Source organism: Hemicordylus capensis, chromosome 13 (genome assembly GCF_027244095.1).
Source record: "Hemicordylus capensis ecotype Gifberg chromosome 13, rHemCap1.1.pri, whole genome shotgun sequence".
Taxonomy (NCBI): Eukaryota; Metazoa; Chordata; class Lepidosauria; order Squamata; family Cordylidae; genus Hemicordylus; species Hemicordylus capensis.
Genome location: NC_069669.1, coordinates 15,244,946 through 15,268,601, shown reverse-complemented (window position 1 = coordinate 15,268,601; position 23,656 = coordinate 15,244,946). Strand labels below are relative to the sequence as shown.

At 47.7% G+C, this 23,656-nt stretch overlaps 1 protein-coding gene across 8 annotated transcripts in view; it reads left to right on the top strand.

Annotated features, from left to right (window-relative positions):
* MAD1L1 (mitotic arrest deficient 1 like 1) overlaps nt 1-23,656 on the top strand; it is a 578,229-nt gene that overhangs the window by 304,261 nt on the left and 250,312 nt on the right. The window contains exon 16 of one of the 8 annotated variants that reach the window (XM_053276892.1): nt 41-1,362. The exons of the other annotated variants lie outside the window; for them this stretch is intronic. Within the exon in view, the coding sequence (XP_053132867.1) occupies nt 41-52 (12 nt within the window). The 3' untranslated portion in view covers nt 53-1,362. Of the gene's footprint in view, nt 1-40; nt 1,363-23,656 lie in introns of those variants that run through there. 8 annotated transcript variants of the gene reach the window in all.

The following is a 23,656-nucleotide window of genomic DNA, read 5'->3' as shown; positions in this document are numbered from 1 at the left end:
TGTTATGCATGGGTAGGTCATGATTATTCCCATTTTGCAGGTGGGGAGCTGAGCCTGAGAAGACAAGGGACTCGCCCACGGCCGCCTAGTGAGTCCATGGCTGGTCTGGAGCTTGAACCCTGGTCTCCCAGGTCCAAGAGCAACTCTTTCTCTCCACTGGACTGACTGGACTCCTCCTGCTCATAGTGTTCACATCGCTGCTGTACAAACCTCTTTATATGCACGCTTGATGTGTCCTCTTGCTTTTCTGCTGCGTGCTTGAAATGAGACCTCTGAGGACAGCTTCCAAGATTCCCTTTTAACCCAAGCACATGCTAATCCATCTCTTAAGGTGTATTTTTTTCTGTTGCTGAAGAAACAGGCTCATGGGCTTTTGTTGCATGAAGCAGGTATGTTTGGAAGCAACCTAGAATCTGGTTAGCGGTGCATGGTTGTCAGTAGCAAAATAAAGATACACGCATGCCTATTCTCAAGTGACACAGACACACATCTTAAACTCATGGGTCTTCGTCTCTTCTTTTCCTCTTGAAATGGACAGAGCAACTGTCTTGGGATCCTTGTCTCAAGTTAGCAGAGAGAGCAGCAGATTTGGTGGAGAGCAAGTAGATGTTGGTTTGTGGCCAAGAAATTTCGCAAGGAGTAGGGGATGCACCTCGCACAACCACACATCTCCTTGGGAGTCCTGAGTATCATCACACCATATCAAGCAGCACGGTTCATAGGAAGCTGCTTTCTCTTGAGTCAAACTATTAGTCCATCTAGCTCAGTATTGCATACACAGACTGGCAATGGCCTCTCCAAGGCTGCAGGCAGGAGTCTCTTTCAGCCCTATCTTGGAGATCCTGCCAGGGAGGAAACTTGGAGCCTTCTGCATGCAGCCCCATCCCCTAAGGGGAATCTTGTACAGTGCTCACATGTAGTCTCCCACTCAAATGCAAACCAGGGCAGATGCTGCTTAGCAAAGGAGGCAGTTCATGCTTGCTACCACCACAAGAGAGAGGACCAGCTCTTCTCTCTTTTAAAGGCACCACCTTCTCTCCACTGAGACAGTAACCCTTGCAAGGCTTGTAAGCCACCCTCTAGTAAACCGCTCAGAGAACTTGCATTTTGGGCGGTATAAAAATATGTTAAATAAATAAATAAGGCAGCAGGGGGCCGGTCTTCCTCGAATGTGGCTACAAGAGGCCCAGCATTTCATTCTGGATGTGGTGACAGAATTCCCTGCAAAAAAGCAACTTTACTTTGTTTACTCTTGTCTGCAACCCACTTTTCTTTGTGCAGAAGGAGCACAGAGCAAGACCTCTTCTGTTTGAAGACAGAAAACTGCTTTGCATTAAAACGCTGCCCTCCTCCTCAAAGTGATGATGTTGTCTCTCTCTCCTTTTTCTCAGAAGTGCCAAAACCAGTGTTGTGGTTTCCTATTATTTTTAATTTTCTTCTCTGTCTCTCTTCCACTCCCCCCCCCCCGCCTGGCTGCAAATTGTTTCATGGTGGCGGCTGTTGGGAGGAGGTGGGGTGTGGGGTGGGGGAGCTTGGTTTGAAACTACCCAGATTTCAGACAGGTCATTGATTTTATCTTGACACCTATTAGAGGCGAATCAAATTTTTTTTTATTACCAATTCCTGAAGATGGAGGGGAGGAGAAGGAGATGACAGCTTTGATAAAACAGGGAGTTGAGAACTACTGAGTGCTCTCACCATGCCGTGTTTAGCATGAAGCCTGTCATCTGGCTCCCCTTTAATTGGGCTGCCATCGTCAGGCGGAGATGAAAGTGTTGGGTTTGGTGTTTGGATGCCCTGCTCTCCAAGGAGCGGTTACAGCCGCTTTGGTTCCGCAGCAGGTTACAAGCTCCCTCCTTTCATATTTCATGTGACGGCCTTGTCTGAAGATAGCTGTCAGTTCACAGCTCTGGGGCAATAGAGTCTAGACCTGAGTAATTCTCTGTTTTCGTTGGGGAGGTTCGGAAAGACCTGCACTATTTGTAATGGATGTCAGCGCAGCCCTTGAGATTCTGCGAACAGTCCACTTACTGTAGTCTGTGGAACAATTTAAACCCGCCTGTTCCCATTTTACTAATTACCCCATCCATTTGTTGAGAACGGGATTTAAGAATATGTGGCTGTTCCTCCTAGTCTAACTTGCTTAAACCTTGTAAGTGTCAGGCCGCAGTGGAAACTGGGAACAAAACATCTAAATGAGTTCCTGAAGCAGAGCTGTGATGTTGATCATTCCATATTTAACTCAGGCTGCAGAGATGAAGTAAACAGGTGCAGGTGGCCCATAAAATCGATTAATTGGGTCATAAATTTGTTGACTGAAGGTTGTAAGCAGAGTCGTGACTGACACAGGCTGTTCTGGAATTACCTGTTGAAGAAGAACGGGTTTGTCATGCTCTTGATAAACGTGCAAAGCTTTGATTCTCCCATTGGTAGGAGGCGTCATCATACTTGAAACCAGGGCTGCTGCAGATCGTAAGAGGCCCAAGAAGATGGGTATGCCGGGTAGATGAAGGAACAATGATGGCACCAGGGTTTCTTGCAGGCCTCCAGCCTCTTGTCTGCCTCTTACTTGGGTTTCTTCATTGCTATTGGGAATAACTACTTTGAAATGCGGGGCTGCCTAGACATCAATGGGTATTATTGCAAAAGGAGACCTGAAGGTCAGTTGGAGGAAGAAGTGGTGCAGAGGAAGAACTGCGCCATTTAGAATCAGAGTGGTATCAGAAGAATATTTATTGCAGGGTCCCAACTCATTTCGAGCAGTAGCTCTTCATCGGGGGGGAAATAGAATAGTTGACAATATTCTTAACAACTCTTACTACAACTGCATGCAGGTTGAAATGCAGCATTAGGAAGCTTCAATAAATCTTGAATAAATATAATATAAATAAAAATAAATAAACATCACACATAGATTTATTTATATCTGTGTAAATTGTTTTGGGAACTTTTGTTGAAAATTGGCATATAACTATTTGTCATATTTGTACTTGTATTTCTTTCACCAATTCACTTCTTGGTCATCTTTTGTCTTTGGTGCTGCCCTCCGTTTCCCCCTCACCAATTTGTATTGAGCAAAGCACAGTAGTGAATTAGCAGTCGCTCTGCAATGTGTTCTTTCCTTTCCTTTTTCTTGCTTAAGGCTTCATGATCTGTGGTTTTATCATCTGTGGTTGCAGGTGGGAATGGAACCCCTGCACATAACCATTTCATTACGGTTGCTACTGGACAGTTTTCTAGTACCTTTTTGCTGTGAAGAGTCTCTTCAACAACTACTTCTGCGACTCTTTATATATTGCTTTTCAACCAAGTCTCCAAAGTGGTTTATTTAGAAAATTAAGGAAGAAATAAATGAGATGGTTCCCTGTCCCCAAAGGGCTCACAATCTAAAAAAGAAACTTTTGAAGAAACAGCCACTGGAGGGAGTGGTGCTGGGACTGGAGATGGCCAGAGGCTGTACAGCTGGAGAAGGCAGAGAAGAATCAGGCTGTGCCTTGAGGGCCTACAGTCTTCTTTGCTCCCGAGGATGCTCATCCAGGATCTAGGTTCACTTCCAAATGAAATCAAGGCTAAATTCCCCTCAGACGCCAGCAGGCTACATCGCAGTAGCATATTTCATAACTGGCGCCTAGGAGCCTTTCCGTGCAGGAAAGATCTCTTTCATTCTCGTCTCACCTGTGACATCAGCACCACGAGCAGCTGGGAATCGGTGCAGCCATTCTAAAAATATCCCAGACGGGAGAGTGGGATGTTCACTGCTTCAGACTGTGTGGAGAGAGAAGGGTTGCGTTAATCCCAGGAGTTGGATGTCGTGTTGGCCCGTGTGGGTGGAGATGGCTGGATGCTCCCCTGCGTCCTGCTGCTTGTTACACCCGCCGAGGCGCAGACTCGGGTACAGGGCACCTCGGGTAGTAGATTTTGAAGGATCGTTAAAAGGCAGCAAATTGTTCCCTGATTCAATTATATGATTTCTAGCATAATGATGCCATTTGGAAGCCTGCCTGGGGTGCTGAAATATCCTCGGCTGTCTCTGCCCAGGATTTCAGCTTGGCCTACGGCTTTGTTTTCCTCTTTGGCGTGCCGTCAGCGCTGGTGCGTGCCCACGCCAGTTTTCAGTCATTTTGAATACTGCTGAGAGTCTGCTGTGGTGCGAGTGGAAGCCGTGCAGGTTTCAACGTAATCTGATGGATGTGGAGACGTTTGTTTGAGAGGCACATGTGAGCAGAGGCTCCAGGGCTCTGCACTGAACCTTGTTTTCAGCGACTGAAATAAAATGTTGTGGCTTAGGCAAATGCATTGCTTCTGTTTCTATAGCCCTGCTGTTTGGGATGATTGGTTTGATTCTTCCCCCTCCCATAGTGGGCACAATTAAAAGGAATTCTCTGAACCAGGGATCCACAAATTTAGCTTTAGCTCACTAGCCTACCATTCTTTATGGCCTCTCTCTTCCTCAGATCCTTTTCTGGCATACAGGCTGAGGGCTTAGGAGACAAGTGGGTCTTCTGTCCTTGGCACTGGGAGATGGAGAGGGTAAAGAACCGTGGGAGTTCCCTCCCACTGCTCAGAAAGGATGCCTGCTTTTTCTTACCTTCTCAGAAATGGCAGTGGAAAGGAGACTACTAGGGAGGAGATTTGTGTGGTGCTGAGTGTCCTGCTTGCCAAAGGGCTGGAGGCACTGGCCACTAGGGATCCGGCAAGGGGATTTGTAGATGCCTGGAGGAAATGACCACCGCAGAGTTTCCACAGCTTGGATTCCCAGATTTTGTTGGACTGCAGCTCCCATCATCCCCAACCACACTGGCCAAAGGATGATGGGCATTGTAGTCCAACAGCACCTGGGGACCCTGGTTGGAGAACCCTTGTACACTATATCGAAAAGCAATGCATTGACTGCTTAGTTTTGTGGGTTTCCTTTTGGATGTAAACCTTTTGGTTTTGGAATTGCCACCAAAGACTGTTGCAAATAAAAGTCACTGAAGAAAGTGTGTGTGTGTGTGTGTGTGTGTGTGTGTGTGTGTGTGTGTGTGTGTGTAAAAAGTAACAGGGGCAGTACAAGAGCACCACTGTGTCCATTGTTTAGTGGGTTAAATGAGTTCGGTTGATGGGTCACAAATTGTGTGGGTTCCGTTGTCTGCAGATGCCCAGTTTCTGCAAACTAGGGCGGACCCTGTTGGCCTCTAAGATGATGTCATGAACCTATGGACCTAGCCTATTCCTACTTATACTCAAGCATACCATTTAGCCCAGTGCCGTCCCATCTGGTTGGCAGTGGCTGTCAAGGAAACGCTGCTTCCCAGCCTTGCTGCTTGATTCTTGACTTGGAGAATGCTGGGAGCTGACCCTGGGACACCCTGTCTGCAAAGTGTGATCCTCCTAATGCCCGGGAAGTAGCCATTGTCAGTGTTTTTCACCTGTCCTGGGGCACACTGCATGTGGGGCTGACTCCCTCCATCTCCCGATTGCTGAGACCTGGTGACCCAGAAGTCGCTCAGATGCTGCGTGGTGCCTGGCGTTGCAACGCCTGGCGTTCTACGGCAAAGCGTTTGCGTTCCTCTGCCCCAAACCTGGTATTAGCAAGTGACGAAATAGAGCTATTGATGATTACTTGCAGCAGCCTGTATAACACCTGACATCTCTCTGTAGGTTTGACTTGTATGGGGACAGCTTGAATTATGGCTGGAGGCGCCATCCGCTGCGTGGCTTTTCTCTTCTGCTCCCCCCTTGGCTTCCTGACACCTAGCTGCAGGCGGCATTGATTTTCCTTCACTCCTATAAAAGTCTGCAGCATGGATATTACTCACTGTTCAGATCTTTACTGCTAATAAAAACCTCCAGTTACAGCCAGATGAGAAGAGCCGGGAATTGCCGGGCAATGGCACCCCTGTGCACCCAGCGTCTTCAGACCCTTTGCGGGATGGGAGAAGAACAGCCAGTGTGTGGAGTGGGAAAGTGGGCTGGATATCTTTCCGGCTGTGCCTTTCTCTCCTGCAACCCTTTTGGCTTCAGTGGGCTTCTTCCAAACGGAGGAGAACCTATTGTGATTTTTCTCTCCTACCCGCTGTTGGAGTGTGTACCAGTTGCCCTGAAGAGGGCCTTAGCTTTAAATCGCTGTAAAGGTGCAGACCCTGTCCGCCTCCTAGGAGCTGGCAACTCCAAGCCAGGAAATGAAAGATTGATCGAATCAGTCCTCCTTGCTGAAGTGGGAGGAAAGACGTTTGAAGAGTGCTCAATTAGCATTTATTTCTGCAAGGAGCCCTGTGTTTACAGGCAATGGGGCGGCTGGTTGAAGTGTTCCTTATGCAAATCCAACCCTGCTGCCTTCCTGCTCTCCTCGGCTTTTCGGGAGTTGAAGGGAAAGAGAGATCCTTCAAGTTTGGGGGCTGCTTGGAGGAAGATTTATTGAAATCAGCTGCGCTGTGACTTAATTGGATCCATATGCTTGGAGAGGGAGCTTTGACTAGTTGCTGCTACTCCTTCTAATTTGCTTGCAGCTGGTTGGTGTGGGGAAAACGTTGGCTGCAGTTTAAGAGAAGAGGGGAGAGAGTAGCATCTCTTAACCTTGAAACCCATAAGGCTTTATATTAGGAAAATGCCTGTTTCTGGCAGCTCACTGATGTTCGCCTGCATTTCAAGGTGTGGCAGGATGATAGCTTTGTGCCTGGGAGAGAGGATTAGCTAGACAGAGACATTGATACTCAAAGTTCTGGATTTTTGCCCAGAGGAGGACAGATTTGGAAGATAGACTCCAACATATTGGAGTCTGACTAGAAGGAAGGGGAGTCGGCTTTCTGCCCTTAAACCCATCCCGCAGTACGAACACGGATTTCAGTTTCCTTACTAAACTGCAAAGCAAGAGTTCAGGCCTTCTGAAGCAGAGCCCATGGCACTGTTGGGAGACAGCAGATCTCAAAAGAGGTCTCACGCTGATGGCGAGGACAGGCAGGAGATCAGAGAAGAAGGGCAGTCAAAGCAGGTTGTTCACAACCCCAGAGAGTTCTTGGGGAACCAGCAACTTGCCTTGACAGAGTCTTACGTCCCATTAAGCCCTTCCAGCTTTTTGAGCCTGACTGCCTCTTCCACTATTCTCTCCCTTCACGAGGAGTGGTAATACTGAAAGGGCTAGTCCTTAGATTTGGAGTCTAGCGGTCCATCACCCCTCCGTTAGTTCCTGCCTGTGCATTTCCTGCATTGATGAGTAGACACTACAGAGTTAGAAACATAGGAACATAGGAAACTGCCATATACTGAGTCAGACCATTGGTCTATCTCGCTCAGTATTGTCTTCACAGACTGGCAGCGGCTTCTCCAAGGTTGCAGGCAGGAATCTCTCTCAGCCCTATCTTGGAGATGCCGCCAGGGAGGGAACTTGGAACCTTCTGCTTTTCCCAGAGCGGCTCCATCCCCTGAGGCGGGAAGATCTTCCAGTGCTCACACTTCTAGTCTCCCATTCATATGCAACCAGGGCAGACCCTGCTTAGCTATGGGGACAAGTCGTGCTTGCTACCACAAGACTCCTCTCCTAGTTAAGGCCCTTAGTGTTGAGGGGGCTGTTTCCATGAGAGGTGGGTGTATGGATCTGACATGGCTGCTGACGTTGTCAGGGAGTCTTGTCGTTAGGGCCTTGTTCTGTTCTTCTGCATGTACCCAGTCTCTCCCTCCCAGCCCCGCTAGGAAGCTTTGTTAAAGGGTGGAAGAGTGGAACTAATCAATGGTGTCGTCTCTTCTCTGTAGTCCATAATGGGTCCTTTGGCAAACCTGCTAGAACAAGGGTAGCTGACCTTGGTTTGCCAGCTGCTGTTGAACTACAACTCTGATCATCCCCAGCACAGTAAATTGTGCCTGGGGGTGATGGGAGTTGTAGTTCCACAGCAGCTGGGTGGCCAATGTTGCTTCTCCATGTTCTCGACACTCCACATTGTTATAAAGCTACTTCTGTAATCTAGTCTTTAGGGGTTAGGACCTGCTCCCAAGTTACTTAATAGTTTAACTGTGTTAGATGATGGGAGAAGGATGAACACACCCAACCGTCTACACTGTCAAAAGTAAAGTGATGAATCACCTCCTCCAGCCGTCCGTATATCGAACCATTCAGCACTTTGCTGAGTCTCTAGGCGACTAGGCCTGCCTGGTTCCTTTCCCCAGACGTCCCTCCCTCCTTGCCCCTTCTCACATGCCTCTGTTACACAGCACCGATCAGCCTGTCGTCAGCTTTTTCCAGGCATCTTGGAATTATGACAAGCGACATGCTAAGCTGGCGCTTTTGGCATCAGAATGCGACTTACGCACAATATGACTCAGCAGACTATTGGGGCGGAAACACCTCGCTTAGAAGAACACGTAGGTTGATTAGGATTAATTACAAAATATCAAGAGCTGAAAATACACAGCGGGGGCCCTGCTAAAGATGATCATTAGAGGAGGAAATAAGCATGTGGGAGTTCAGGAATTTCAGTTGAAACATTTCAAGAAGGCTATGCTTCTTCCCTAATACAATAAAATAATCAGGCTTACAAAGAGCCCCTTGCCTGATCACTGGTGGTGAATAAGAGTTGCCTCCAGCTGACGAAACAGGGACGTTTGTGCAGATTGATAGAGTTGGTGCTCTTCTTTCCCTTCTTTTTAAGGAGGCCATTGGCATGCCAGTATTGGCAACTTGATGCATAGGCATTCACAGAAGCGCTCTCCAAAACGACTGTGAACTTGTAACTTCCATGAGCTACGGTGGAGTACTGATTAGAGTGCTGGATTAGACCTGGAACACCTAATTTTGATGCAAGGCTGCAGAACTTTGTGCCCCCCCCCGGTTTTGGACTATGACTTCCATCATCCTCCACTCCACGGCCAATAGTCTGGAATAATTGGGGTTGTAGTCCAACATCTGTAGGATGGCCCAGCTTGTGCACCCTTGGTTTAATCCATACTCCGCTGTGTCGCTGACCTCGTGATCTGGGGCCAGTTACAGTCTCTCTGCCTGATCTTCCTCGCAGGCTACTTGCGGTTACCAAATGCGTGTGTGACTGGGGGTGGACTGAACGGTGTGTGCCAGTCGGAGCTCTTTGCGGAAAGGGTGGGTCGATCTCAGTTGCACGAAGGTGGTCATAACCAGCTTACAAGTTCAGTCTGAGTCCCACTTCTTTCTGTGGCTATGTCTCGCTCATCAGAGGCAAAATGAGTGCTGCCTGCCCAGGCTGACTTGTCCTCTGCTGGTGTGACCAAGTGGAGCCATTAGCACCCTCTTAGGGTCTTGCCTGATGTTTGTGTTTGTGTTGCATGAGAAAAGCAAGGCTCCCCAGTTCTGCACCCCTTTGACTCTTTGGCCTCCATAACGAATGCGTCGCCATCCATTCATTATGGTGTGGGCATCTGTCAGCAGAACTGTGTGTGCTTCACACGTTCTTTGGGAAATGGGCATTCCAGTATTGGGAGCTACGCAACCCTGTTCGGATAATGTTCTCTGGGTGCAAAAGTGTCGCTCATATTTTGTTATCAGACAGATATTCTTTCTTTCTTTCTTTCTTTCTTTTGCAACAGACTTTAAATTTGTTTTAATGGAAGTTTGGCGGCTGCTGTTGCCCGCCCCCCCGGCAAGGATGAAAATAGCTACATTCTCTGAATGAATCACATGTCCAAGAGAAGAGCCAGTCATGGACCCCTTGCTCCCCTTCCCCCCAGCCCTGCTTTGGTTAATGAAATCTCCAAGCAATTAAATATTAAACTAGGGAATCCACTGAAAGAATAAACCTCTATTGTCTCGTTGCCACACACATCTCTGTACATCACACAGAAGACTTCAAAATGATTTAGATAATAATTTTTAAAAACCGTTTTATTTAATTGAGGCTCTAGGAGCCAAGCAGCAAACATGTTCATGGCTCTCCAGAGTTTATGAAAGCAAAATAATGATAGACAGCTTGAGTGATAGTGCTCCATCTCATCTCTTAGTCCCCTGCTAACTGAGCAAAGAGGTACCTTTTTAAAGTGGTGATTCTCTTTATTGGACAGGGGGAGAGCAACTGGCCCTACCCATCTCCAGCACAGCATCCCTCCAGTGGCTGTTGCTGGTGTCTATCTTATGATGCTTTTATGTCTCTTTTTTAGGTTATGAGCCCTTTGACGACAGGGAGCCATTATACACACACACACACACAGACACACACACAGACACACACACACACACACACACCACTTTGGGAACTTGGTTGAAAAGTGGTCTTCTTTGTATTCATATATGCAAACTTTAAAAAATAAAAAGAAGAAATGTGTGTAAGTTCTGATCTAACTAACTTCAGGTTTTCTGGGGGGTCTCTCACCATACACAAATGGCATGCTTAAGTGTTAGGGTGCTGGCTGCCCTGTGACTCCAAAATGGGTTCTCCAAAAGGAGTGAGTTTAACTGAAGCCTTGTCAACCCGAATGGGGGCAGATAGGTCCAAGGGGGAGAAGGTTCTTGGCCAACTTCATCCCTCCTGCAGATGCTCATCATCCTTGACTATTGGTCACTGTGGGGATGATGGGAGTTGTCCAAAAACAGCTGGAGGGCTGAAGTTGTGCAGCCTTGCTCTTGGCTTTTGTGTGTGTGTGTGGGGGGGGGGGAGTTACAAGAACTTTACCATATAGGAGGGCCTCTCTGTTTCTGGCTCAGCAGGGAAATGCTTGACTATCAAGCAAGAGGTTGCCGGTTTGAATCTCTGCTGGTACACCTATATTGGGCAGCAGCGATCTAGGAAGCTGCTGAAAGGCATCCTCTCATACTACGTGGGAGGAGGCAATGGTCAACCCCTCCTGTATTCTACCAAAGACAACCACAGGGCTCTGTAGTCGCCAGGAGTCAACACCAACTCGATGTCACACGTTACCTTTCCCTCTATTTCCAAGGGTTCCCTTCTCACCCTGCAAATACAAAAATGGTCAATAAAAAATCAATTTGGGCATATGGGAATCGGGGGGGTTAGGCTCCTCAGTACACTAAAGTGTGCTAAAATTGCCAAACAAATGGGATGGGGGGAAGAGCAGAATTATGAGCACAGAAACTTGTTCTCCAGGTCTCCAGCTTTCCAGCAATGTTCCCTAAAACCTCCCAGTCCTCCAGTTGTTGTTGCTGCTGTTGTTGTTGTTGTTTTTAAGAGCCTCAAAATGGCTCCGCACTGCCTCTGGACCAGAAATGACATCAGAAGTTATTTCCAGTGGCACAGGAACTGTGGATAGGTGAAATCTGCCTATTTTTTTCTACCATGGATAAGGAAACCAGATCTCTAAGACCCGGCCATGGATATGTGAAACTATGATCTGCAAATAATGAGGGCCTCCTGCAATACAGTTCCTTACCACATATTAGTTGAAAGTTTGTGTTTGACTTATAAAAACCTCTAATACAATATATCTTGTCACCTGTCAAATCAATGTCCCCCTCATGCATCTGTATCTGAGAATAAACATTGATCAGTGCCTTGTGTGTAAGGGTTCCAGGATTTCCTTTATATGGAAAATGGTGGCAAAGAATTCCTGGTAGCGGCACTCCTTTCTCTTGGACTTCTTGATATATTGATCTTCATGATATGGTTGAAGCTTTACATTTTTAGTCTGACTTATGTTGGAGTGTAGTACTTGGGTCTTTTGCTCCCGTAGGATCTCTCTCTCTCTCTCTCTCTCTCTCTCTCTCTATCTATCTATCTATCTATCTATCTATCTATATATGCATGGAAGGCCACAGAATGTTACCTAAGAACATTTTTCATGTTCTATCAAGTCAACCAAATGTATAGCCGATCAACTTCAGGATTGCATGTGCATCTCAGGATTGCAAGCAACAGACAACGTGGGTCGTTCCAGTGATGGGTGAACTCTGCTGCTCATGTGGGTCACCTGCAGGATTAGTCATGTGAGCAGTTCTTCCTGTTTTTTAGAATGAGCATTTCCCAGGAAACCATTCAGTTGGCCTGTGCACCTAGCAAGGAGCTGCTGCTTTCTTCTACCAAAATTGACATGGGGTCATCTTGGGTAGAGACAGTTTGGGGGTTACCAGAAACACACAAAAAGCAGAAACACAAATCAAAGAGCCACACAGCTGTGCAAAAGATATGCTGACAGCTCTGGAGGTGGCAGGCTATCATAGGATGTTGCTAAACAAATATAAAACTCTTTCGACATGTGTTGCCATTTCTCCCTGTGCGGAACAAGCACGTTGACTATTAAACTCATAAAAGTTAGCAGATGTGCTGCCACAGTCAGGCTTGCATTGTTGATCTGCGCGTTTTTCTGTAGCTTAGTTCAGCACTGATGAATATTCACCTAATCCATTTAACATGGCGGAACCAAAACACATAATAAATTTAACAACCTTGCAGTTTCTCAAGATGTCAGTGTTACTGCAGCATCGTGCTGCTCGTTTGCCGAGCGGAAGCAGGGAGGCTTCCAGAACAGCCAGTGGTCACGGAAAAGGCCGCGGTAGTGAGTGCCCTGACCTGAGCACTGGGTGTGCGAGCGTGCAGTCAGTGCCTAGTCTGAGAGAACTGAAAGCTGAGAAGGGTCGACCCCTCCTAGCACTCATAGGCACAGACTTGGAAGGATGGATAAGGGAGACAAGGATACACCTGTACTTCAGGTAATGGTATGGCTTATCGCAGCCTCTGTTGTCTCACAGAAAGCGTAAATTTATGCACGTAAATGGAATTGGCAGTGTTAAAGAGGTGTGTGTGTGTGTGTGTGTGTGTGTGTGTGTGTGTGTGTGTTTAACAATGAGCGGCTGAAGAAGGTTGGAGCCAAAACATCTTGCCCATTATATTTCCTGTTTTGTTAATTAACAATAAATTTATACTATTGTTTTTTATTAACATTATCCTTCCAAGATCCAGAGAATTCTCGTATGGAGTTCTGTTTGCAGCTTTGAGAACCCCCCGCCCCGTGTTTTATGACTGGCACCCATGAGTCGAAGTTGGTCCTTTTAGGGAGAGGGTCAGCCTTCCAGAGAACAGCCATGGCCCTGAGCCATCCCCTTCATTCAAGTGGTATTGGGAAAATTTATATCTCAGAAGTATATGTGGGGGCCTTTCTGGGTTAGACGGTGACCTTGTCCTGTTTTTATAGCAACAGCTTGAGGCCTAATGGCATTTCTGGGTTATCTCTTTTAGTCGGCCTCACTCTACTTCTTCTTCATCATTGCTCTTGCAGAACCCTTCCTATCTTCTACTGCAATCCCTGCAGCTCCCAGGGATGTCTCCTGATGTGTCGTTGCTTAGTGACTTCCCTGACTGTTGCATGGTGCTGCTGTTGATCCCGGCATTGACAGTGACTCTAGACGGGACTTCAGATATTACAGAACTCAAATAACTGATGCACAGAGCTGTAGCATAGACTAGAATAATTTAGCTGCAATTTACAGGAATTAATAGAACTTTACATTTGCATATGACATTTTCACCTCTCTCCCACAATCATCCTGATCAAAATCAGTCAACTCTAAGACAAAAGGCAGCCTGGATCACATTGCAATGATTAGTTGGTTCTCCAACTTGGGTGCTCGGGTAGTGTTGGGCTTCAGCTCCCATAATTCCTGGTTACAATGGCCAAAGGCCATTGGATTATGGGAGTTGAAGTCCAACAACTTCTTGGAGAACAAGAAGCCCTAGCCCTGGCCTAGGCTAAAGATTTGCCATTAATAGTGTGGTGGGCCAGTTGCCCTCTGGCTATGGAGGACACAGTCCACTTGGCTATTGGCAGCAGTGTACTCTTAAGTGAAGCAAAAGTTTATTGGGTGCCTGGGACTCCAGCGTCTGGGACTAATCCTTCTTTGCTAGCAGCACAACCGGTTCTTCCCATTGCACCATTCCTCAACCCGTCAATAAAGTCAGGAAGTCCTTAACACTCTTCTTCTCCAAAGGGTTCTCATATTCTGAAGACTGCCCCAAGCAAGAGACAATAAGGCACTAAATTCCTCCTCCTGGTGCTAATTGTTATATCTGTGGGTTTGTTTGTTAAAAATCAGAAGTTAAGGATGTTGACTGCATATCCATGTTTTTTTTCAGGCAATGGGGAAGGGGTTCTCTGGCATTTTTCTGAGTGTTTGTTCAGTGGTGAGAAACTGCTGTTCTAACTGCTCTCATCTCTCTGATATGAATTCTGTTGTGATGGAAGAAGAGCACCACTCTAATCCTTGGGGTGTAAAAGCATGATGAGAGATTCTGTTTACGCTGTTTTTCTCATAGCTTCCTTGAGTGGCAGTTCCGCCATCTAGAGGGAGGCAACAGGACTCTCTCCCCAACCTTGGCCTTTGGGGTTTTGCTTCTGTGATATTTCTGTAGCTTTTGTTCTGTGGCCCAGTTGCTTGTAAATCTTCCATTATGCGACTCAGAAGCAGAAATTCTCTTTCTGGCCCGGTATTACCTTTTTGTGTTGGGAAGCAATTCTTCCCTCCCTGGTTTTGTTAACATTGCATTCCGTTAAGCCAAATTTACTATGGAGCTCTTCCATTCTCTTTAAACATTATCACAATTCTTTCCCAGTTGATGAGATTGTTGATAAGTGTTTCATGTGGTTGTTGCGGGCTTCCTCATGGTGAAAATACCAGGGGAAAAGGTTCTAGCCCCAGCTACTTCCTGAAATGCTGGACTGACTGACTCATGACCGTTGTGTTTATGCCGTTATTGCATAAATATTTCACTGGTTTGTGTATGTGGCTTACATAATATATTAAGGGTTGCCTGATTAAATCTTGGCTAAATTACACAGCATTGCCTGAGTGCTGGAAGTGAATCGAGTACATTCGTGGTACTAAATAAAAAGTTTAGCAGTAGCTGCGGGCAGGCTAATCAAAAACAAGAATCTTCTGCTTCTCGTTTCCCCCTCTAAAGGGGGAAATGGGTGATATGATGATTTCATTGGATTAGTTGCTGGTGATGAAATAGGATGCAAGTTTTCCCATTTCGGAGAGCTGTACTTCAGGCGAAGAGAGTGAGAGAGCATGAGGAGGAGACCTTTGAGCTATATACCAAATTAGATAAGGATGCAAATATTACAATGAGTTCAGGCAGGTTGTTCAATTACAAGTCCTTAACACGGCAAACTCTGTGTGTGTGTGTGTGTGTGTGTGTGTGTGTGTGTGTGTGTGTGTGTGTGTGTTTGGGCTTGGTTTTCTTCATCCCAGCAGGAAATTACAACCATTCATAGTAATTAAAGAGGCCTCCATTCGTTTTGATTTTGAGTTCTTATAACCATTTTGTATGACATTGATCAGTAATTAGGCCTCTTGAAGGGCCATATTTGAGAATGAGTGGGAGGTCAAGGACTCACCACTGGCTTCCACCTCCCCAAGTGAGAGATGTCTTCCACATTCCAAGGTACCTCTGAGTTACCAGGCAACACCCTTGGGGGGCTTCAGCTTTGGCCTGGGGGTCTCCAGTTCCTGATCCCTACTGCTGAAACGCCTTTTTAGGTTGGTGCCAGAGGTGGAGAAGTACATACTCAGTAACAATTCATATCTCAGTAACAATTCATATCTCTTTTTCTGGGAGTTCCTTTGTGATTTTGAACACACTTTTGTCCACACTCAGATGTTGTTGGACTCGGCTCCCATCATCTCTAGTCACAGTGGCCAGAGTTGTAGTCCAACAACATCTTGGAACGCAAGTCTGGAAATCCCTGCTTTAAAGAGTGGATGTAGAAAATTCTCTGTATGGATGATGGAGAGGGGTTAGTTAGCCCTCTGGCTCAGCTGACTCTTGCAGCACAGAGTTCAGGTTTGGGGCGGAAACAGAGGTTGGTAGGTGTACAAGATGTTTGTGGTTTTTGTTTGTTAACCATCCAGAGATGTATATATAGGGCGGTATATAAATGTGAAAAATAAAGAAGTGGTTTTGGAGCTGGACTGCTGACACCTGGGTTCAGGACACTCTCCCTGAGCCCTTCATACAGGCACTGAATCAAGGATATTTTCCCCACATCTTCTTCTGCAGGATGGGACAGAAGAGAATGTACAGAGCAGAGGTGAAAGGCATTTGTTACAAGCTTATTGTTAAAACCAGACGTTGTTAGAATGCTACAACTGTTGTATGCTTTTTCTGTCAGGCAGAAGAAGAACAAGAATAGGAAGAATTGCCCAAGAACTTTCTCTAGTCATGGCCTTAGCAAGGGACTTAGATGTCGTGGAAGATCTTCCCTGACTTTGTTCCCACAAACGGATAGCCTTGAAACATAAGGTGCTTTTCAGAATGAATATCGAACCATTCTGTGTGTGGCTTAGCTATTTGTTTTATTTCTTGTTTATTTAAGCCCCTGGCCTTCCCCAGCTCTACGGACTGCATTGTGTTATGATATTTTAAAAAGGGTGCATGAAACATCTGAAATAACGGAACAGTAGCAGCTCAGCCAGTCTCATCCTGTGCCAGTGTGTGCTCTTCAGTGGAGGGAGGCCTTCTTGAGAGTAATGAAGAGAGGGTCTTAAGATCCTTGGGGCTTCTTAAGACTGCTACTTGTGTTCTTAGTGTTCCTGCCAGGGTTGCTTATAGCTGTAAGGCCTATTGGGTTTGCCCCATGGTCATTTTCTTCAGCATTCTGGCTTATTCTCCGGCTTTGTTCAGCTCCCCAGAATGAAGACACGTCCCTTTCCCACTTGGCAATGCTTCTGTATTCCTTGGGGCTGCCCTTGTGCTGCTAGGAAGGAGCAATTGAGCGCTGAGTTTGCACAGGGAGGCAGATAAGATCCTGCATTTTGCTCTGCAAATGAAGGGTCGTACTCTTTGCTAATGAGTTTCTAGCACTCTCTGACAAGTAAATTCAATTGGTGGGCAGTGAGTGGAGGGAAGAGAGAGGAGGAACGTTGTGGTCGTGTTTTGTAGTTTTTAGGGGCCGCTGACTTTGTGACAGGAAAATTCGAGGTGTTCTTTGTTTCTATATTTGCATCCTGCATTGCAAATATAGAAAGGAGAGGAAAGCTGTTCTGGAGGTAGCCAGCATGACTTGTCCCCATAGCTAAGCAGGGTCTGCCCTGGTTACATATGAATGGAAGACTTGATGTGTGAGCACTGCAAGACATTCCCCTGGGGGGATGAAGCCACTCTGGGAAGAGCAGAAGGTTTCAAGTTCCCTCCCTGGCTTCTCCAAGATAGGGCTGAGAGAGCTTCCTGCCTGCAACCTTGGAGAAGCCGCTGCCAGTCTGTGAAGACAATACTGAGCTAGATAGACCAATGGTCTGACTCAGTATATGGCAGCTTCCTTTGTTCCTAAATGGGAATATATGGTAAAAGCAGTGTGCCACATCCCTAACACATTGCTGCATTATATACGCATATTATTTAAACATCAACACCAGCATCAAGCACTTTCCTAGCAGTGCTCAGCCTTGCCAAGTCTTGGAAAGGGCACAGCTGATGTTTACATCCCCAGAATATCGTTGCCGCCTGGCAAGTTCATCCTACCTTATGTTTGTACACTTGGTGGTTCTTTTCTGGATCTCATTTAACACAACAACATTGTGTAGGGAAAGCCCTGAGGTAGAGCCGATCACGCTAACCCCGGCAAGGAGGTGTTGCCTCACCATCAACAGACAGTGTAGCTTCACAGCATGGGTTCTCGTGGGATCTCAAGGCAAGATCTCGTGAGACTTGCCCCAGCCATAGGAGCTATCTAAGGGAGGACTGGCCAGTGATGAGGGGCCAGTCCAGGAGGAGGGCTTGGCATGGGAGGAGCCCTGGGGTTCTGACTGAGCCTTGGGGGTCACAACACTAGGGCACGGCTGGTGAAAGGATCGAATCCTGCCGGTAAACCTTAACGCTCCCCCGGCTGAGAGCTCTGAGGCCACCTCAACCTCCTTTGGCAGCGGAAGGCGGATGGCTGTCTCGAGAATCCGACACATTTGTTGAGTCGGATATCATTTTGTGGGTATCTTCCCAGTTTGTGGAGGTCACTTTGGGTTTTATCCGGTTCTCTAAAGTGTTTGCAGGCCTCTTCACTTTTATGCCACTCTGTCATAAACACAGGAGGAGCGGTGTGACCTTCAAGACAGCTTGCTGCTTCTGCCATCCCCAAGGCAGAGTGCTGGTGCTGTAATGACTTTGACGACTGCGTTATTACCTGTGGCGGCAGCAGTAGTAACAGTCGTATTATAATAGTGACCTGACCGCATGTGACTTATATACAAGTGTAACGGAGGCCTTGTGATTTTTTTTTTTTAACCAGCTATGGGAGAGGAGAAATATATAGTGGAGGTCTTGCAAATTCAGTGGCGCTACCTTGTAGGGTAGGGTAACCTTTGGCATTTCAGCTGTTCTGTTTGTTTGTTTATTACATTCACAGACTATCCCATCCAAAGGCTCTGGGCAGTGCAAAACAAGTTTAAATAGACATAAACGGAAGTTTCCGAACTACATACAAAGGCAGCCCCATGTAGAATGCATTGCAATAGTCCTGGAAAAAATGCCCTCCAAAATGGCACTTGAAATGTTTTGAGTGTTTTGTTGAAACAGCAGCTTGACTACTGTTACTGAAACATTGTAAGCATTTTGCATTTTGTTTCGAGCTCGAAACGCAACGCCAAATCCATTTGATGCACACCCCTACTTTCCATTAAAACAAGCATAGGAACATAGGAAGCTGCCATATACTGAGTCAGACCATCGGCCTATCTAGCTTAGTACTGTCTTCACAGACTGGCAGCGGCTTCTCCAAGGTTGCAGGCAGGAATCTCTCTCAGCCCTCTCTTGGAGATGCTGCCAGGGAGGGAATTTGCAAACTTCTGCTCTTCCCAGAGCGGCTCCATCCCCTGAGGGGAATCTCTTCCAGTGCTCGCACATCAAGCACATGTGCACCTATTTAGTCCTGTCTGCAGCACCACCTAATTATGATGTTGTAATTCCTCCAAGACCTTGCTGGGCTGCTCGAGCCTTGCCGACTTGGTTATAAGCCGCTGGCTATTGTCTGCATTCTGCAGCCTGCAGGTCATGCGAGTACGAGCAGCTTACATTTCCATAGCGAGCATGCCCTTCGACCACCACCGAGTACTGCAAAGATGCAGGTCAACAGATTTGGCAGGAGCGAGGATTAAGCCTGCTGAATACTTTGTGTCAGCAGCCTCCTTGACTTGCACAATCATTTCTCTGCATTCACTCCTCCTGCGTCTGCACCAGGTTGTGACGGGGGTGGCAAATGAATTGTTTCACTATTAAAAGAAGGAGGAATTGGCCACATCCTTTTCCAGCTAGGGAAAGATGACCCTGTGATAAAAAGAATGTTGGTTGTGCTATGGAGTGGTGCCTATGCAAAGCCCATTCCGGAAGGTTTCTATTTCCCGAATTATTTTGTGCCGCCTCTTGGACCCTTCCCTCAATGAGATTCTTGCACTTCAGCCATTCCTCCAGGCTATCAGCATATAGCAATCTCAGTCCCCAGAGAGCTGCAGTGGCCTCGCATACAAAACAGCGATAGAAACGAGGAGGCAAGGCTGTTAATGGCAAACAGCTCCAGCCATGGAAGGAAAAAACGAAATGACAGCAGAATATGGCTGAATGAGACGCATTGGCAGTCTGCTCCAATCACTGTAAAGAAAGACTGTCAAGTTTACAATCAAAGGCTTACCTCCAAGCTTTCTTAATGACAATACCATTTAATCCCTCTAATGCGGATCAAGATGGAGTCTACAGCCACCTTCCTCCCCCTGCCCTGTTTATGAACATGTTACCAGCCATAGGTCATTCTATGAGACTTTGGATGGGCAATGATTGGATTCTGTTCAATAGGGTGACCAGAGCTTCAGCACTGGTTGAAGTGGGAGGTCAGCATGATTCGGATGCATAGATCTGTGCCTGTAAAATAGAGCAGGGGGCGGGGGGGGGGCTGCCCTGTGAAGTTGAGTCAAGATTTTGAAAAGACATGATAATTGTGGAGAGATTTTTGTGGCCTGCTTACAGTAGGGCTGTTCAGTCAAACTTGGGATATGGTTTTTCCAGCCTAGGATCCCTGCTGCCTTTGCTGAACCTAGGACTCTGGCTGGAGGCCATACTGCAGGAGCCTGAAAGAAACACAGAGCTCTGATGACCAGGCAGGGGTAGAAAGCCACAGACATCATGTTTATACTGGGCTGCCTCTGTCCTGACTGTTTGGGTACAAAAAACCCCTTGCCCCTCGATGTGTGCACAGTTGAAGAGAGTTCAATAGGCTTAGGTTGCAGCCTCAGGCTATTCACGTCATGCCCAGGAGAGCTGGTGTAAATCTACCCATCTGGTCTCCTTCAGACACACCTATCCACACCCTGGTATCATGCTGATGTCCTTGATCCCCTCTGGTGGATGTGTGGAGACAGTAGAGTTTGGCCAGGGTGTTGAGTAGAACTGCCTACAATTGGATCTCTCCTTAGCATTTCACCACCAGGCCATTTCTGCCTCTCTTCAAGCCAATGGCGTCTGAAGTCCTGGAACTGTGAAGATCTCAAAACTCCGTGTTCTGAAGCCGGCTGTTCCCAGCAAGCCTCGTTCCCCAGCACAGGAACTACTGGTTCCGCAGATACGAACAGTGCAGTGGAATGGCGAGGCAGGTGTTGTTGTTTTTTTACCCTCTTCCCCCTCCTCACTTCCTCCAAAAAGAGCTGCTCTTCCTTGTATGAAATGCTTGCTCTGTGTGCATGCATTTCGCAGCTGCGGAGAAGCACGTCAAGGGAATTCTTTCATCCTTTGCCACTGTCGCTTTGTTGAGCAGCTGCAACTGGAAAAAATCACATTGGCTGCAGTGTGTAGGGCTTGTATGGCAGGATTCCCCATGTAGGATTCAGACATGCTGGTGGAAGGACAGCTGCAAGGCCCAGAGGTTGTCTGGAGCACCTTGTTCTGCTCTTGGAGAGAGCTGCGCTGGGACGGTATGGATCGACTTGTTTTGAAATAGGAAATTGATGAACGGAGATCCTGGGTAATTTGGGGAGATGTCATTACGATGGATGGAGCAGTTTAAATCTAGCCTAAAATACTCTCCCCATACATTTCAGTCTTATCTCCTCCTAGAGTTGGGTCTGTCTCCTTATGACCAAACGCAGAAACCTACTGATATGAGCTGGGCTGACTAAGTTAGCTCCTGTCCCAATCCGCTCTGGAGGTCTGGCTTCCTGCTTTGATCTGGCCTTGCCTGGATTTGTTCTTGACTCATCTGGGAAAGGTTTCCGTTTCCTAGCACAGAGTGGAAACTTCCGCATTGTCGCAAAAGCCAAGGGTCGTGTGTGAATTGGAGCTGTTCCTCAGCTTTGGGGCACTGCTGCCATCAGGACGGCCTGCAGGCCTGTAGTCCGTGACACCGGGCTGGGGGCACTGGAGTAAACCTCTGTGGCGCAGCAGAGTGCAGTTGGGGCTGGGGCCTACCTTGAATGCGTGTGAGGCAGCCCACTTTGGGCACCAGCCTTGGGGGGGTACTTTTGAAGAGTAGCAAGTTGTTGGGGCTTGGGGGCGAGCTTTTTTATCAGACCTGGCCCTGCGGCAGCATGGGAAGCCACCTCTCCATTTCTGCTGCACACCAGTTTCCCCTCACCTACATGTTACGGGGGTGCTGCTGGGAGCCATCAAACAGGCTGTTCTCTTAATATACAGCCCCACCATTGTGGCATGCAGACTGATACTGCACGCTGATTCACCCATGGAGCAAACTGAGCATCAATCGCACCCTGATCCCTTCCACGACCTCATGACCACTGCTCTTGTTTTGTGTTGTTGTTTTTTAAAAATGGCGGCTGCAACTGGTCTCCTCTTCTAGCTGAGCATTCCCCCTTATCCTTGGCTTTCTCAAAGGGTAGGGAATGCGGAATGCAGTGGCAGGAAGTGATGGGCAGTCCACAGTTCCTGCTGCTCTGTTTTCTAACCCCTCCCCAGGCCTTTTCAAAAGGCAGAGAGAGCGAGATGAACACAGCCAGAGGGGAAGCAGAGGCAGCGGGGCTGTTGCCACTGGCGAATTAGGTGGGGTCAGATTAGCCTGGCAAGGTAAGGCAGGGTGAGCCCCATCCCTCTTGCCTCCGCCAACCTCTTGCCTTAGGTGTCCATCTCACTGCTGTTTGCTCTGATTTTCCCGCCGTCTTGGAGCTGGTGCCATCTCGGTACTGTGCCTCATGCATAAAGCATCTGATACCGTCTCTGGTGGCAGCCCAAAGCGCAGATGTGCACAGAGGAACCCCTGCAGCCAGCCAGCCTGCCTGCCTGCTTTGATCCTATGAGGAAAAGGCCCTCGACAGGGGCTCTCTGGGTCACTTTCACCCTCCAGCTGGTCATGTTTCGGAAAGACAGCAATCCAAGATGCTTTTGCACATGCAGGTACACAGGGATACGTGATAAGACACAGTGCAGTGATACCAGAAGCCAGGTGGACATTCTGACAGTGGCATACTGTAAGTGGTGGGCGGTGGGGATAGAAGGGCAAAGAGATAAGGGAGCATAGATCAGAGATTCTCTCTAAAACATCAAGGTCAGATACATTTTGAAGAGAAGGGGTGTCTGACATAGGAACATAGGAAACTGCCATCTACTGAGTCAGACCATTGGCCTATCTAGCTCAGAGGCGTAACTATAGGGGGGGCAGGGGGGGCACGTGCCCCGGGCGCCATCTTTTATGGTCACGTGGGGGGGCGCCGCCATGACCAAATTATTTTAAAAAAATTTTTTTTTTGTTAATACAAATGTTTCCTGCTCAGTGCAGCAGCGCTGCAGCAGTCAAGGGAGCACGTCGGCGCCCCCTTCCCCATGAGCGGTCCCTTCCGTGCCGCCTGTGGCCCCCCCCATTGCTTTGCTGGCGCCTGGCGGCCAGTCAGTGGCCTGGCTTGGTGGCGGCGGCAGGTGCTTGTGAGGAAAAACCTAAGTATAATGTAGTATGTTGGGGGGGCGGGGGGCATGGTGGGGGGGCGCCATTTCAGTGCTTGCCCCGGGCGCCGTTTTCCCTAGTTACGCCTCTGATCTAGCTCAGTATTGTCTTCACAGACTGGCAGCGGCTTCTCCAAGGTTACAGGCAGGAATCTCTCTCAGCCCTATCTTGGAGATGCTGCCAGCGAGGGAACTTGAGACCTAGATGCTCTTCCCATTATGGCTCTGTCCCCTGAGGGGAATCTCTTCCAGTGCTCTCACATCAAGTCTCCCATTCAGATGCAACCAGGGCAGACCCTGCTTAGCTATGGGTACAAGTCATGCTTGCTACCACCAGACCAGCTCTCCTCTCCTCTGTCTCGAGGGTTGTTTCTGTTCTTGATATCGTCACTGACCGGCAGATGCCAGCCAGCCAGTGCTGCAAAGGGTTTGCACACCCGTCTGCTCGCAATTCATGTTGGGTTATGGCAAAGGCTCCTGAGGCTTCCAGCATCCTCTTGACCAACTCACACAGAGAAGTCGTCCCTGCAACCTCATGTGATTTGTCGTGGAGTAACTTGCGGCCGTCTCTTGGGAAACACAGTTGCCTTCAGCCCTGAGATAAGTGTGCTCAGTCCTGAAAGAAAAGCTGACTTGGTGGTACCATCCTAATCACTGCAGACAAAGCTCATAGAATTTGGATTTCCTTGATGAGAAGTGGGGACAATCCCTGTGCATGGAGAACAGGGCTGCACAACTTCAGCCCTCTAGCCGTTCTTGGACGACAACTCCCATCATCCCTGGTTCTTGGCCACTGTGACTGGGGATGATGGGCTCCAGTCCAACAGCTGAAGGGTCAAAGTTGT